This window comes from Antrostomus carolinensis, unplaced genomic scaffold (genome assembly GCF_000700745.2).
Source record: "Antrostomus carolinensis isolate BGI_N321 unplaced genomic scaffold, ASM70074v2 scaffold33089, whole genome shotgun sequence".
Classification (NCBI taxonomy): domain Eukaryota; kingdom Metazoa; phylum Chordata; class Aves; order Caprimulgiformes; family Caprimulgidae; genus Antrostomus; species Antrostomus carolinensis.
The window spans coordinates 3,289-19,141 of record NW_010339846.1 but is presented as its reverse complement, the minus strand read 5'-3'; the positions used below and the strand labels follow the sequence as shown (position 1 = coordinate 19,141).

Below are 15,853 nucleotides of genomic sequence, written 5' to 3'. Positions count from 1 at the left end.
CCCTGGTGTGGCAGTAGATAAGTAGCATTTTCTCATGCTGGGGTAGGACTTTTAAGGTTAAACGCTGAGAAGAACTTAAGTACATCAATGTCTTCTCTTTAAAGACTAAAGGGCTTTCACGTGGTCCTTCAGCCAGGGACCTGAATCATCCATTTCCTCATGGGCTTGTGCTTCTGGGTTTGGGATCCTGGAGTCTCCTGGCAGGGGGATGTTGGCAGTATCCTCGGGAAGAAGATGACAGTGTATTGATGAGATGTAACGGGTGTGTTTCTCTTCATCTCTTTTCCCAGCTTAGACAGACCATGACAAAGTTCTGTCAAGAGCATTTGGCTCCAAAGGCCCAACAGATTGACCAGGAAAATGAATTCAAAGACATGCGGGTGAGTATTTCATGTGTGGATTTAAAATAGCTGGCAGTGAAAGCCTCTCTGTACTTTGATCTGTACATTAGTCTGGATAAAGAATCCCAGTCCACACCACAGGAACATGTGCATTAACTTTTCAAACTTGAAAGCCGTAGAGAAAACAATTTTTTTATTTCCTGTTTTATCTTTTTTTAACAACCTGAGGCAGAACCCAGCCAGCAGGCAAGTAAAAAAAAAGGGTTGATAATCGTCTTGTTTGGATTCTTATCGTGGTATTTCTGCTTGACTGTTCAAATCCCTTCTCTAATGTGTGCTTTGCATCCTCCTAGCTAGGACCCTTTCTTGGACATCGGAATTTCCTCTCAGATTTGTTGTGAAAATACTGTGTGCAAATGCTGAAACGTGGAGTTGTTTGACTGCTGAGCTGAAACTCGCCTTCCTAATAAAAACAACAGATTCTGTGCAGTGGGGTGGTTTGATTGATGACAATGAGAGATCTAACTATTGGTTTTCATAAGCTCCACAAGACTTAAAAAGCTCAGAACATCTGCCAGGACTTCCCAGAGCTCTGATGTTGACATTTTCAGGGATATATGTGCAGCTTTGAAGTTGGGTCTATAAATTTAGCCTGGCGCTCCAGATGTCATCCAGAGCTATTGAATAAATACTTCTTGAAGTCTCTGGAGACTATTCACTGATAATTATCTTATTGCTGGACGCTGAGGCCACGTGACAAGCATGGCCTGTGTGTCCATCGTGTAGTGGAGCAGTGGTCTGAAGCAGCAGCAGAGGTGGCCCCTCCAGCTTTGTGTGGTCCTTGCTGGTGACATCCTTTGCTGCTGCTTTACGTCACAGCTTCCCTCTCACTGTGTGGTGCCGTGTGCCAGATGCAGCTGATGTGTACGTCTCAAGTCAGCCAGCAGCTCTGTGCCTCAAATCCTGGCTGTTGCTCGAGTGGTGGCATTGCCAGAGTGATAAATCTGGGTAAGAGGGAAGTGGAGGAGGTGGTGGTTGAGGAGGACAGCTTGTCCTCTAGCAGGTGAGCTTTGTAGCACACCTGTCCAGCTGTGCAGAACTCAGTCATGCTGTCCAGTCCCCGTGTGTGTCTGGTGTCCTGGCAGTCTTGAAAACCTACAGGTTATGTACTTGAGTTATGTACTTTGGCCAATGGTAGGACAAGGGGCAATGGGTGTGAGCTGGAACACAGGAGGTTCTGCTTCAACTTGAGAAGAAACTTCTTTCCAGTGAGGGTGCCAGAGCCCTGGGACAGGCTGCCCAGGGAGGGTGTGGAGTCTCCTTCTCTGGAGACATTCAAGACCCACCTGGACACCATCCTGTGTGATCTCATTTAGGTTCCTGCTCTGGCAGGGGGGTTGGACTGGATGATCTTTCAAGGTCCCTTCCAATCCCTGACATCCTGTGATTCTGTGTGAGTGGCCCTTGTGGGTTCGGCTCCTTTAGCTTCACAAGCCCAGAGTGTTCACAGATTCTCTGTTGTGGTCACCTGCACCTCGTGTCTGCCCCAGCTGTAACAGTCCCATTTTTTAATCTCTCCCATGAATTTCTCCTTGGCTTTACTTATCAGTTTCTATTTTACTAGAAGAGCTTTAAAGTGCCAAATAATAGTAACTCTTCTACATATTCCCAGGGTTTCAGTCACGGATAGCTTATGCTAACTGCTATTTGCAGCAACCACCAGCTGATAGTGCTGCCAAAGCACAGTGACAGGAATGCGTGAGGTAAAAGACAAGCACACCTTTAAGTCATAACATCCTAAATAATCAGTAGCAAGAGATAGTATGTGAAAGCCTAGAAGGGCAGTTTCTAAAATTAATGAGAGATTTTAATTCATCAAAATTCTCCTTTTTGAAATGGGTTAAATCTTAGGACCTGTCCTTCCAGAATTAAATTCAGGCTTGTGAATTTTCCCTGAATTCAATAGATTACTCCTATGCGTAGCATAACTAACGTCCTTAAATCTGTCTGGGTTCTTAGTCCAAAGGATGGAGCTGCTACTGCAGGAGGAATAGGTATTGGTGTATTTATCTATGGGATATCACAAGAATAAGGTAAATCGATGTGTCTCGTGAGCTACCTGGGAAAACTTCTTATGCTCGTGCCCTGACTGCGAGTCTGGACTCATTGCTTGTTCTGTATTTGTAGGAGTTCTGGAAAAAACTCGGGGAACTGGGAGTTCTGGGGATCACAGCTCCTGGTAAGTCTGTTCCTACCGTTTACCTGGGTGATTCCTCAAGTGAAAGAGATATTACTTAAACTCACCCTTTCCCGTTCCTAACAGCCTGGTCTGTGATGTGACATCTGGTTTGTCCAGAGGTTCCTATCTTCATGTTTCTTAAAAACTTTCTTTGACAACTTTTTTATTCTTTACTGAATCAGAATCCTTTTTCCTTGTTAGACTTCTGGATGATTACAAAATGCTTTTTACAATTTAAATACTGTTCAGAAATGGTTTCTCCAGATGTAACATAGACAACTGGGAACATGTTTGCACTTCTCCAATATGAAGCGTTTGCTGGAAGTTTATAAGAACGAGAGCTATGGATAAAAGTATCCTGGAACAAACATCCATCTCTAATGGGAGAAGTTAGCGGGTAGAAAACAATGCTCTGAAAAGCTGTGATAACTAATGGAGAGCTGACCACATCCAACCAGTCAGAAAAAATCAGGGTAAATCTTATTCAGCCTTGTCCAGGTTAGCTGAAAAGTGTTTTGATTAATGTTATAGAGGACTGAGGCTGCTGTGGTCCTGCTGAATGCACTAACACAGTGTAATGAGGAGAAGCCCTTAGCGGAGAAAAGCGGCCAATGGGGCCTTTATTTCCCCATCGTAAAGTCTGTGTTTCTAGATGCGTGTGTGCAAAGGCTTCTGCAGCAGCAAGCTGAATAGCAATGTGTTGAAATAATGCCTCTGCGTTTCTTTCAGTGGCACTGAGTCTGCTTGAAAGAGTCTGTATTTCTGCTTTCTTTCTCTTTACTCTTCCCAATTTACTGCTGCTCCTGTTTTTTCTCACTCTTACCTTCTTTCTTCTTTGATGTTGTGCCTGAGGCTTACAGCAGTTTCCCACACTATAAATAAGCCATCCCCTCATGAGTCCTGTCCTTTTTGATTTCCTCAAAGATTTACCTCTAAAACCCTCCTATGCCCAGAATTTTTTGCCTGATTTTTGGTGGTATAGTTGTGTGCGCTTCCTTTATTGGCATTGGTTTTGTTGGAGGAGGTGGAGACTGGGATTTAGGATGTGAAGATAATGTGAAATCTTGTGAGGGCATATGCTCCATTAAATGGCATGTTTGGGCACCAGTGGATGAAGTCTATTAAGGGAGCATTTAAATAACAGTGCTTTTTGTTTTCTTCTTAAAATTAAGAAAAGTGTGTTGTAATTTTCCATTTGTTTTATGCAGAGTTAAGAAATGCAAATATGCAGCTACCATGGGACGATAACACAGGCACACTTCACAGTGTTCATGTCCTCCTGTTTAGTTCTTCCCTTACAATCACTTGCTTCTTGCCTGTAGAAGAAATCTTTTACACTGGGATGTGACTGTGTTTGTGTGTGTAGGTGTGTGTGTGTATGTATTTGTGTAGGCTGTCAGCTGCTGAAGGCCATTATGCATCTCTCAGCCTTCTCCTTTTCTGCTGCCTTCTCTCTCTCCCTGCTCTACTGCGTGCCTTTAATCTTTACCACCAGTTTTAGGCTCAGCTCAGTGTGCCTAGCTAGGTTCCCAGTTACAATGATTGTGCTACTCTGTCTCACTTCATCTTCTCTTGAAATCCACATTCTTCCACTGGTGAATTACAGCAGTTACGTTTATGGATCATTCTCATTCTGAATCAGCCACCCACCAAAGCGCTGGTCTTCTGCACATTTGTGGGCATAGAAAAGTCTCTAGTGCCCCACTTTTTGAACAGTTTGAGGATTCCTCACTTGTTTAGGGGTCCTTGTTATGACAGACATATATGGACTCCACAGACTTTGCCTGTGTTCCTTTATCCTCTCACCTAGTACAGGTTGCCACTTTGTGATTTAGTCTTCGTGATAATATTAAGGTTGCACTTAAGGGTGGTTGACAAGGACTCGCTATAGCGCAAGTGTCAGTAGCCTGTTTTAGATGTGTCCTTATGCATGTTATATGTATAGAACTGTGCTGTACAAGTAAATTATTGATTAAGCTGAAGAAGTAACATCACTGTGCTTTAAGATAAGAAAACTGACATTCAGAGAGGATGGGGAAAGCCAGAGGTGTCCAACTCGGGGACACTGTCAGTCAAAACCAGCAGCTCTCTTGTCTCAGATCTCATTCAAGACTGAGTCCAACTCTGGGATCTTGTGCATATGTGATATACTCCATGGTGGTTAACGTGAGGTTTCTCTTCTCTTTTCAGTGGAATATGGTGGATCTGCTTTGGGCTATCTGGACCACGTGATAGTGATGGAGGAAATTTCTCGTGCCTCAGCAGCTGTTGGGCTTAGTTACGGTGCCCACTCAAACCTTTGTATCAACCAGCTAGTGCGTAATGGCAACGAGGCCCAGAAAAACAAGTACTTGCCCAAGGTATGTCGCTGGAAGAGGGGAAACTGGAAAGCATTTGGGTTTTGGCTGCAGGCAAGGATGAATATCTTTCATGGTGTGTAGCATTTTAAGCATTAGTCGATCTCTGTCACTCAACCTTAAGGAAATACTGTCCTTGCCATACTTGCCCTTCTCTAGCCTGTTGATTTTTGTACTGTTAGTCCATATTGACCTCGGCCTGTGCCAAGGGTTGGAACTAGATGATCTTTAAGGCCCCTTCCAACCCAAACCATTCTGTGATTCTATGAAAAGGAGAAGAAGATGGATAAAACTTATACAGGGAGGGGAAAAAAAATGGCAAGGAGAAAAGGGTAGGCTGAAAGGAACAGTGAAGGGGAAGCAACATCTATGCCAGAGCCTGGTATGAGCAGGCACAGAAGGAAGGTGTCCCTCTGCTATTGTGGTGGAGTGTAGGGGGACAGGGCTATGAGCACGTTGCAAAGAACTTTGCAGTGTCTCTTCATCCCCCTCCTTGGCCTTTTGTGTTTAACAGCTCTAGCTTGTGTAAAAGGGCTGTCATCATGTGCAGAACAAGGAGCTTGTGAAAGGCATATGGCTGTCTGCGTGGTTCTTTTGGCACCTTCCTGGAGACAGTGTTTTATAAGCAGGGCTGTACTCATCTAGCTCAGACATGAGTTGAGTCATCCTTCTCATCCCACTGTGATTTCGTTCTGTTCCCTCAGCACAGCAGCACAAGGGAGCTCCCTGCTAGGACTCTGCCAGGAACAACAGCTCTTGTTTGCAGTTCCTGCGTAGAACAGCTACTGTGGAGATGCAGTGCAGGAAGAAAAAGGGCAGGCAGGCTAAAGAGGGAGCAGAAACAATGCTGCTCTTCTTCCTCCTTTTCTTATGTTTGTCTTTTCTTCCAGCTAATCAGTGGGGAGCACATTGGAGCCTTAGCAATGAGCGAACCCAATGCTGGATCTGATGTTGTGTCCATGAAGCTGAAAGCAGATAAGAAAGGTAAAGCCTGTCATATGCTGCCTGGATAGATACCTGGTGTAAATAAAGTTTCCTGTAAATTTAGACTGACCTCCCCAACACCACTGAGATATGGTGCTTAGTCTTGGGCATACCAGGCCACGTTTGCAGGCTTGTGCTGCCTCCCAGGAGGTTCAGTGTGTGATAAAGCCAGGTAGTGAAGACACAAGGTGGATGGTTGAAGGTCTAAAAGTGGACATCTGATTGTGGCGGGGAGGTTGCTGGTATGATGGAACCAGTGGTGGGTGCCTCAGTTTGTCAGGCATTTGTTAAACTGTCTTTGGACTCTGGCAATTAAGGAAATGAGTTTGCTTGCACTTGGGAAGGATTTGTGCGTGCTGTTTGCGGGGGTCTTAAAGAGTGTCCTTGGAAGCCTCTTTTGAAATAGGTGGAGTGAGGATGCAGGTGTTGCTGTGTTGTCTGGTGTGAGCTAATGGATTGCAGCTCTTTGCTTCTAGGAGACTACTTTGTTTTGAATGGGAACAAGTTTTGGATCACCAACGGGCCAGACGCAGACGTTCTCATCGTTTACGCTAAAACTGACGTTAACGCGGTTCCAGCCTCCCGAGGTATAACTGCCTTCATTGTGGAGAGGGTAGGTTTGATAATTCTCACAGGCTTATTGTAGGGTGGTTTTTAAAGCTAACTCCTTCACCCTAACTGGCTCCTTGAGAAGCCAGCTAGTTTTCTTTCTGTAACTGTCAGCCCCTTGCTCAAAGACAAACTATTTTCTGCTCAAATTTTCTAAACCCATGAGATCAGTCCTCTGCCCCAGTGAGATGACACACTGCACTGTCAGCTGGGCACTCCTGGCTTTTGGTATCCAAACATGTAACCAGTCTTTAGGGCTAGAAATGCAGAGAGAATGGACAAGATTCTAATATAAAAGGGTTTGCTTCTTGCCAAAAATTGGCAGAGATATTGGAGACCTTGTAAATATGTCCTACTCTGCTATTGTCTAACTTTGTGTGTGGTTTGGGTTTTTTTTTTAAAGCCAAGACATTAAAATAACTCTGTTCATTTCTTCCCCCCATTTTCTTGTACTGCCCCTTCAGAATCCTGCAATGACCCAAACAGACATGTGTGCAAAGCAGAGCAGGCCAGAGGGAGCAGAAACGGGCTGTTCAACGGGCAGTCCTTGGAAAACAGGGATCTATTGGGTTTTTTCTTCTCTTTTAATTATTTGAGGCTCCGCTATACACATCTCTGTCACCACAGGGAAGACAGGAAACTGTAATAAAATAAATGGTACTGGAAATACAAAATCTCAGAGATCAGTAAGCCTTCTTATGGACTTAACCTGACTTAGTGATTAGGAAAGTTCAGTTACTGGCAAAGCTTGCAGTACCTCTCCTTGCTCTAGGAGAGTCAGTGTTGGCAGCTGTCCAATTAATTTATTTGTTTAATACTTATGTGCATTAGAAAATGGATGCACCCAGTTCATTCGTGCCCCTGATGTGTCCGTGTGTCTCTGCTCATTTGCTTCCTCTGCACTTGCACTACATCTATTCCTGTTCCCAGTGTGGGCAGTTCACTTTGGTGACTCCCTTCCGGTACCCTACACATGTTCATGTGGTCAGGGAAACTTCACAGACACCTCGTGATTTTTATTTAACCTGTCAGAATTGAGATTTCAAATGTATTTTTATTGTCTTGGCTTTGCAGGGAATGCCAGGTTTCAGCACAGCCCAGAAGCTGGATAAGTTGGGAATGAGAGGGTCTAACACCTGTGAATTAATCTTTGAAGACTGCAAGATCCCTGGTGAGTTGGTTTCAAACCATGGCAGTATGCATGTGGTGGTTTCCTGTCATCTTGACCAGATAAATTGGATCACTAACTACGTTCCTGTTCAAACTGTGACCTAGAGGGCTTTGCAGATGGTTATCTGCTCTTTGGCAGCCTGGAGGGAGCGCTGGTGAAACTGGAAAAGTGCAGTCTGCTGGATTGTGGTGAACCAGCCCATCCCTTGTGAGCTCGCTCCTCTTTGGACTTAACTCTTAACCGCTGCTTCTGCAAAGCCTGGGTGAGCTTCCAAAGAATCTTCTTTGTTTCCATTAAAGCTCTCCATCTTGTATACAGGAGAGCTTATTTGCCTTGAAGTTTTCTTTATTTTCTCTCCAAAATCACTGGAGACTATCTAACTCTCCAGTGGTTTACCTGGAACACTTCTGATGTCTTTTGGGGCCAGGATCTGAAAATGGATACCTTTCCCCCATCAGTTAGTCCAGCAGGGACCACTGTAATGGCCATTTTTGTTACTCCAGTGGCTATTTTTGTTGATAGAAAAATTACAGCCTCTATATAGCAAGTGGTGGAGATGCCTTATCTGAAGTAATGAAAATCCTAATTGCATATCTGCAGTAACTCTCCTGCTCCCCATACAACACCAGAAGCTGCTTTGCAGTAAGTGGAAGAGTTTCAGCTGAAATCTGACATTTCTAACTTTATTGGATCCCTCCACTCTGAAATCAGAAAGGCCAGTGCCCAGGTCTGGAGATCATCTCCTGGGTAATCATCTGTACAGAGCAGCATGTTCTCATGGTAACGGGATTTCCATTTTCTGATAACTCAGAGAAGCACATCACTGCAGTGTTAAAAGTTAACACACTGCACTCTGCCCATTAATGCTGCTTCTGATCTTCTGCCTTGGAAGCTGAACCAGTTTGATGCCATTTCATATGTCTGCAGGATGCTTCTCTTGGACCAGGATGTTCTCTAGCACTGCAATTCCATCCACTCTAAAATACGTGGGTTTCAGTGTCGTGGGTTTCCACTGAGTGGCTGGTGGTTTTCTCATGGGAAGTGTTGTCCATGGATTCATTTGGTCATGTTGCATTGGTAAGAGTTGGTTCAGAGCCCCAACATTTGAGGGGGTTTATTCTTTTTTTCCTGTGTTATGCAGCCTGCAGGTCTGCCCGCCTTGTGCAGTCAGCACACATGTCCTTCAGCTCATCACATACCTATCCATCCCATTTCCCTGGCCGTGCAGGAAGGCGTTCAGGCTATTCAGTCCTTTTCTAGCTGGGAGATGTCATTACTCATGAACAGCTTTGTCACTTTATTATTACTGATGCTGGCATTTGTGTTCTGTTCTTCAAAGTAATGTTTGCTATTAGTATTTTTCTTTCTTGTCTGTGGGGCTTTGGAGCTGCTTCTCTGAAAGCCAGGCTTCATTCTCTTCATCTTTCTGGCTCCAGTATCATGATGATGGCCCTGCAGCAGCTGTGTTTCTCTACACCACATCAACATGCTCTTCAGTAAGCAGGAGGCAATGCAGTCCATGAGCTTCTGCCACTGAAAAACAGATTATTTATTTCAGGAGACTATCTGCAGGTGTCCAAGTCCAATCTCATTTTTGCTTTGCATATCACACCTCTCAGATCTCTTGTGATCAAAGCCTGAAGTGTGTGTCAGTTCTCCTGTGTGGCGTGATCAGGGGTAATCTCTGTCCATCTACAAAGCACAGTTGGTAGGCTTTAAGTTCTCTCCTGATTTTAAGAGTACAGCCTTGCTGAGATGAGCCTTTTGTTCCTGCTTCTCTTTTTGTGCTTGTTAACATCAGCACATGCTTTAGATTGTCCCAAAATGAAATGGGTTCTTGAGGGTTTTTCTCAGCCCATTATCTAATGTGGCTATTTTCCTGTTCCATTTTCACTGAAATAATACTTGTCTTTTTAAAACGTTTATTTATAACAGCTGCAATGTTCTGTTCAGCCCTCCTCACAGAAGGGGGGATAATGACTGTTCCTATTCTCCAGTCTCAGAAGACTAATATAGGTCACTCTGACGTGGGATAAATGTGAGCTTGGACTGTCTGCCTGGGTGAGCTTTGGTTCCTGTCCTGGGAATGCTCAGAGAGGTGGCCCAAGCATATCAGACTGGGGTGTGCGTTCATTTCAGATCTGCACTCAGTAGATATCAGATGGTAATGCTGTCAGTTTGGGTTGGGTACAAACTGGGATGGTGAAGTGAGCTCCCAGTTTGTCCTCCCAGGCTATTGTCTCCTGTTCTTGTTGGTACAGATGCTGAGCTGGAAGATCTCTGGAGAGCACCTTACTCTTTAGAAAATAGGCGAGAGAGTAGCAGCGGTTGCAGATGCGCTTTATAAACCTTTGCTGCCTTTTCCTTTTTGCCTTTGGTTGGATTGAAATGACATTTCAGGGGTAGGGAGTAAAGTATCAATACTCAGTGCCTGTCTAGCTCGTCCTCAATTTTTGTGTCTCAAGCCAAAAAGGCGAATGGGACTGAAGGTTTGGATCCCCTCTCCAGCGAACACGGACCCTCAGACAAGAGTTTCTCTTAGTTTTGCACGTGAGTAAATCACTTTCCTTTGACCATTGCAGCTGAAAATGTCTTGGGGACACTGAGCAAAGGGGTCTACGTTCTGATGAGTGGATTGGACCTGGAGAGACTCGTGCTGTCTGGTGGGCCACTGGGGTAAGGGTTTGTCATCTTTTATTGTTTGCAAGGCCAGGAGGATCCTTCATGATCACCTAGCCCAGTGGGTCTCCAACTGGGCTTGCAGCTCTCAGTAGGATGCATTTTGGATGGAGAACTGAGATACTGGGGCAGCTTCCGAGAAGAGGAAAGGCTGTGGAAGGAAGGAAGCTGCAGAGGAGGCAGGAGCAGGGAGATCCCAGAGCTGCTGGGTACTCCAGGGATGTCGTAGCCGCTTGCTGCTGTCATGAACTCCTGCTGCAAGGGACTTGGCTCGGCGCTCCCAGGCAGCCATGGCTTGTTCTGTGTGTGTTCCTCCTTTTCCTATAGCTCTCCACGTATAGGGTTTTTTTTCAGTCTGAAAGCTTCTAGGTGGAACACCTTCTAAGGGGCAAGGGACAGAAGAAGCAATGCCAGAAAGAAAGTTTTCAAATCCCTGCCTTCCAGTGTAGCACAGACGCTCCAGAGCACGCTTTGGAAAATGGTAGTCTTGCTGTAAACATTGCCAGAGGTGGGAAATCTGCCTTGAGCCCCAGCTGCTTGTTTGTGGATCCCCACAGTGTGTGTTACTCTGGGAATAACCAGCTCCTCTGTGTTACTGATTCCTTAAAATCTAAATCACTATCCAGACTGTCACACAGAAGGAGCACTGGACTGAGTAAAGGGTTTCTTCTTCATTTATTTAGTCCTTAAACTCCCCATAATTATTTTTACCCTGCAGTTCTCCTAAGTGGTCTCTCTGTATTAATCCTCATGTGGAAAGACCATCTTCCACAAAGCTGAAGGAGGATTTTTTGCCCTTCTCGTTCTTACCTACACTTTTTTATGATACTGGCTAGTGCTTCTTGAGTTGCTGGCCTCTGAAGATGCAAGGCAGCAGAAACTGTCCTGGCTACAGTTGTTAGAAAGCTGTTCAGCTCTTGGTCTCAGTCCTCTGAATTAAGAAGGTCAGGCCTTACCACAAGATGTCCCAGATGAGCAACATGTAGAGCACTAGGGAGAAAAGTGGGACCTTTGGATTTTATTCTTTGCGTTGTTTGAGTGGAGCTGTAGGAAGACAGCAGCGTTTCGTTTGAGGTGTGAGAACCTTTTTACCTTAGATTGTGCTTCCAAGGTTTAATTATTATTAATTAATAATTCTGGGTTGTTTTTTTTTCCCTTTCCTGCACATCTGTGCTTTTCTTAGGCTCATGCAAGCTGTTCTTGACCATGCAATTCCATACCTACATGTAAGAGAAGCGTTTGGACAGAAAATTGGACACTTCCAGGTGAGGCAGAAAAGGAATCAGAAATTTTTGGCATCTTGCTTTTCTCTTAAAAAATGAGAAGACAAAGAGCTCTGTTGTGGGAGGGCTTTGCATGGGAAGGTTGCCTGGAGTTTGTGCTGGGGCTGCATGATGTAATGACGTGGTGAGATGGGAAAAAGATCTCTGAGCCTGTTTACCTGAGGGCACTGTTGGTGGGTGAGGGACTGCAGCTGACATCTGTGAGTCTGTGACTTGACAGAACCTCCAGCTCCCTCACCGAGTCCCAGAATGGCCTGGATTGGAAAAGCCCCTTAAGCTTATGGAGTCCAACCATGAACCCAACACTGACCAGTCCCCTATGACTAACCCATGTCCCTCAGCACTGTGTCTACACGACTCTTCAATCCCTCCAGGGATGGGGACTCCACCACTGCCCTGGGCAACCCCTTCCAATGCCTCAGAACCCTTTCAGCAAATAAATTCTTCCTCACATCCCATCTCAACTGCCCTGGCCACAACTGGAGCCCATTTCCTCTTGTCCTGTCCCTTGGTCCTTGGTTGAACAGACCCCCCCCCACCTCTCTCCACCCTCCTTTCAATCTGCTTAATCCACGTCTCCTCATTTGTCTGGTTTCTCTGAGATAGTTTGGAGAATGGGTGATTCCCAGTGCTGATGCAGAAAATAATCCACCCCTCACTCACGTTAGTGTCTCTCTTGTCTTCTGCAACACGCAGCTCATGCAGGGTAAGATGGCCGATATGTACACGCGGCTGATGGCGTGTCGGCAGTACGTCTACAACGTGGCGAAGGCCTGTGACCAGGGCCATTTCAACGCAAAGGTGAGCTCCCTTCCACCTGGGCTGTGTCTGCTGGGCAGTTCCTTTCCCTTTGGTCCCACATCATGAGCAGGGTGGAGGTTCTGTACTGGGGGTTAAAGTGACACCCCCCCAAAGAAACAGGAAGCCTTTTTCTACAGAACAACAGACTGAGCAGCATCAGTAGGTGTTTATTGGAAGCCCAAACACAATATCCTGCCTGTTGCAAGGGGCTGTAGCAGTCAGTCCGAGGTGTTGTCACCTCCACAGCTGGCACTGTCACCATCAGTGGAGGGGACTGAGTGTTTAACACTTGGAGCTCAGGGCTCTGCATCCCAAATCAAATCCCGTTGGCCTCCTGTGGCTGTGATGTGAGAGACCAGCTCCTCTGGTGCACTTTTATTTATATTTTTTTTCTTTTTCTGTCTTCACGTGGCCTTTACAGACCTGACCCAAGTGTTCTGTGGTGACAGACACTGCTGCAGCTTCTCACTCCCGGGGGAATGAACCCTGTGGCTTTGTCATCAAGTAGCTCAGGCTTGTTAGCAGGTGTCTGGAGAGTAATGGAAAGGTCAGAGGAACGGGGAGATTGGTGATGGGCAGGTGACACCTTTCCTGACCGTTGTCACTGTGACTCTCCTTTAGGACTGTGCTGGAGTGATCCTGTACTCGGCAGAGTGTGCCACCCAGGTGGCTCTGGATGGGATTCAGTGTCTGGGTAAGTCACTGCCACCGCTTGTTTCTTTGAGTGATCGCTGGAGAGAGCCAAGCGCAGTCCCAGAGCAGAGCTCTCTCCTGTCCCACCCTCAGCCCCGGAAATCAGAGTAGAAATGACTTCTGACTTCTCTTTGGTTGCAGGTGGGAACGGTTACATCAATGACTACCCGATGGGGCGTTTCCTGCGTGATGCCAAGCTCTACGAGATAGGGGCAGGCACCAGCGAAGTGCGCAGAATCGTCATTGGCAGGGCCTTCAATGCCACCTTTAAGTAACGTCCAGCAGTGGAGAGGCAGCAGCCAGACCACCACGAGGCCTTTGACCATAGAGGCTGGAGCGCACAACTCTTCTTCTTCCTGCTTGTGATTCTGGGATCCTCACCTGTGGACTCTCCTGCCTGCTCTGTGAACAGATGCTGCTCGACTGGGCTCTGACAGAATGAATCAGATGGCAGCAGGGAAGGAAAAGTGTTTTTTCTCTTCTCGTGATCCTCCTGATTCATCCTGTTCATCAGCCGTCCTGATTCTCCGCGTTGCAGGGCTGAGGTTCATCCAGGGGAGATGTCGCCATCGCAGCAGGCTGGTGAGCAGTATCCCTGAAACAAGAGGCTGAGCACAGAAAGTAAATCCACCCCCTGCCCCTCAAAAAAAACCCATCCAAAAACCAAAAAACTGGACAATGAGGGAGCAATTTTGTGCTTTAAAAAAAAAACCCCCAAAACCTGAGTGCCCTTAAATAGCTCGTATTAGCACGTTACCACTGGAGGGTGAAATTTCTTTTTGTGACCTTCTGATGGGATTAATAACTCCCATTTTGGGAACTCAACACCAACCACATCATGGGGTTGGCTGTCACCAACGCTCAAGCATCGTGGATGCACGAGCAGCGTTTTAGGCGCTGATTCCTCAAACCTTGTGACAATGCCACATCTGTCTCTGTGCATATTTCCTTTCTATCCCTGCTGCTTCTCGGGATATTTCGGTGCAGCCCTGAGTCTTTGCTGCTCTGACTGACTGCCTCCCGCTGTGGTATTCATTCAGAGGTGTCACCATCCATCATTCTGGGAACAGTTCAAACGTCAGCCCCGTATTGTGACATCCATGAATGAAGCAGGCAGGAGGAGGTTGACTTTTTTGGGTTGGGGTTATTTGGGTTTTTTCTAAAGGTTGTTCTTTTGGCAAAAACATGTACTCACACTCCACTCGGGGCTGGCCAGAGAAGTCAGAGCGAGCACAGCGGTATTTGTGGGCGTTTTCAGTGCATATTGTATGTGGCAAATGGAAGCTTACCTAGCTTTATTAAAGAGAATGACACAGCATACTGCCAGCCTTAGAGTGAATCACAGAGAAAAAGTGAATATTGTAAATATGATGGAGCAATTAATTAAAACAGTTGCCGTGTAGGCAGCCTCCCAGCAGTTTTAACAAAAAAGAACTTAAAGCTTTGTGTGGTTTTTTTGGTTGTAGTTGCCATCTGTCCGTACTAGGTGACAGCAGACTAATGTAGAATTTTAAAATGCCACAGACTGAAGAAAAATTCATTTTCCTGAATCACCAGGTAGGTCCCCAAGTGTTTATAATACAAAACTTCACTGAGAGCTCGAAAGAGCTTCTGAAGTCACGGTGGTGGTGCCTTCTTCCTCAGCTTCATGTTTATTCAGCTACAGTGGATGGCTGTCACTCTGGAAAGTGTCCCAGGGTTTAATTTTCAGCCTTAATCTCTGAATAGAGGTAGCAGAGAGTGGACAGAGGTGGCCTGTCAAGGGGACCCCGTTGAGCTGCAGCTGAAAATGCTTTGGCAGTGAGTCTTGAAGCACAAGTGAAGCACGTGTCCCACCTGAAACACTAAGCGTGTCGCTGTACATGGATGTCAGCGGTTATTTATGTGACCAGGCATTTGTGTTTTATCACAGAGTGATTAAGATGTTGTCTTCTCCCGTACGTGCAAGTCACCAAACCGCTGCAGATCCTGCACCCTGATCTAGTGTCCCATGAAAGCTGGAGGGCAGGATGTTCCCAGTAAGCTGCAGAGCTCATCTGCTCTCTCCAGCAGCTGCAGTTTCTGTGTCCCAGTAACACGGCAGATCTCCCTGGAGCAGTGGTGGGAGCTTGCAGGGGCAGCGAGGAGCACAGGCACAGCGTCCCTGAGGCAGCAGGAGCTCGTGTTTTACCTGGATGGTCTTTGGCTCTCTGAGACAGGAATGAATCACTCCAGTTTTCCTGGAAGACTCTCAGAAGAACACGGGAACTGAATCACTGTGGGATGATCCATCTCTGGCCAGAGGAGCTTCTCTAACGCGTGTTAGAGCCGCGTCAGGATGTTGTGAGATTCAGATTGTTAAAAATGGGTTTTCTAAGGTGGAAGGGACCTGCAGATATTTAAACCTGTCCTCTAACACTGGAGAGGTCTAGTTTTTAATACACATAATAAATAATGCCTTCATTTTCTAGGCTGATCAGGACCTTGGAGTTCAAGGTAAAATGAATCAATGTCCAACGCTTCATGGGACAGGGGGGAGGAGAGATTCATCCATCTTAAGCAGAGTTCTGTTAATCAGATCTCACGCTGCACGGGCTGCCAGGGGAACAGGCCAGCTCTCCTTGGGCTGAGCAGGTTTCACTGTGGTGTAGAAAGAAGAGCTGGGGAGGGCTTTTCAGGGGAAAAGGGGTTTAATCTTCCTGTGTTACCAAGAACAC

The 15,853-nt window shown here is 46.1% G+C and overlaps 1 protein-coding gene across 1 annotated transcript; it reads left to right on the top strand.

Moving 5' to 3' along the window:
- Positions 1-293: 293 nt before the first annotated feature.
- IVD (isovaleryl-CoA dehydrogenase) lies at positions 294-13,572 on the top strand. The gene is made up of 11 exons (XM_010175995.1): positions 294-380; positions 2,529-2,580; positions 4,771-4,940; positions 5,828-5,921; positions 6,398-6,534; positions 7,605-7,701; positions 10,284-10,377; positions 11,564-11,645; positions 12,360-12,464; positions 13,086-13,158; positions 13,299-13,572. The coding sequence occupies exons 1-11, from the start codon at positions 303-305 to the stop codon at positions 13,430-13,432; spliced, it is 1,116 nt and encodes a 371-aa protein (XP_010174297.1). The 5' UTR covers positions 294-302; the 3' UTR covers positions 13,433-13,572.
- Positions 13,573-15,853: the final 2,281 nt, after the last annotated feature.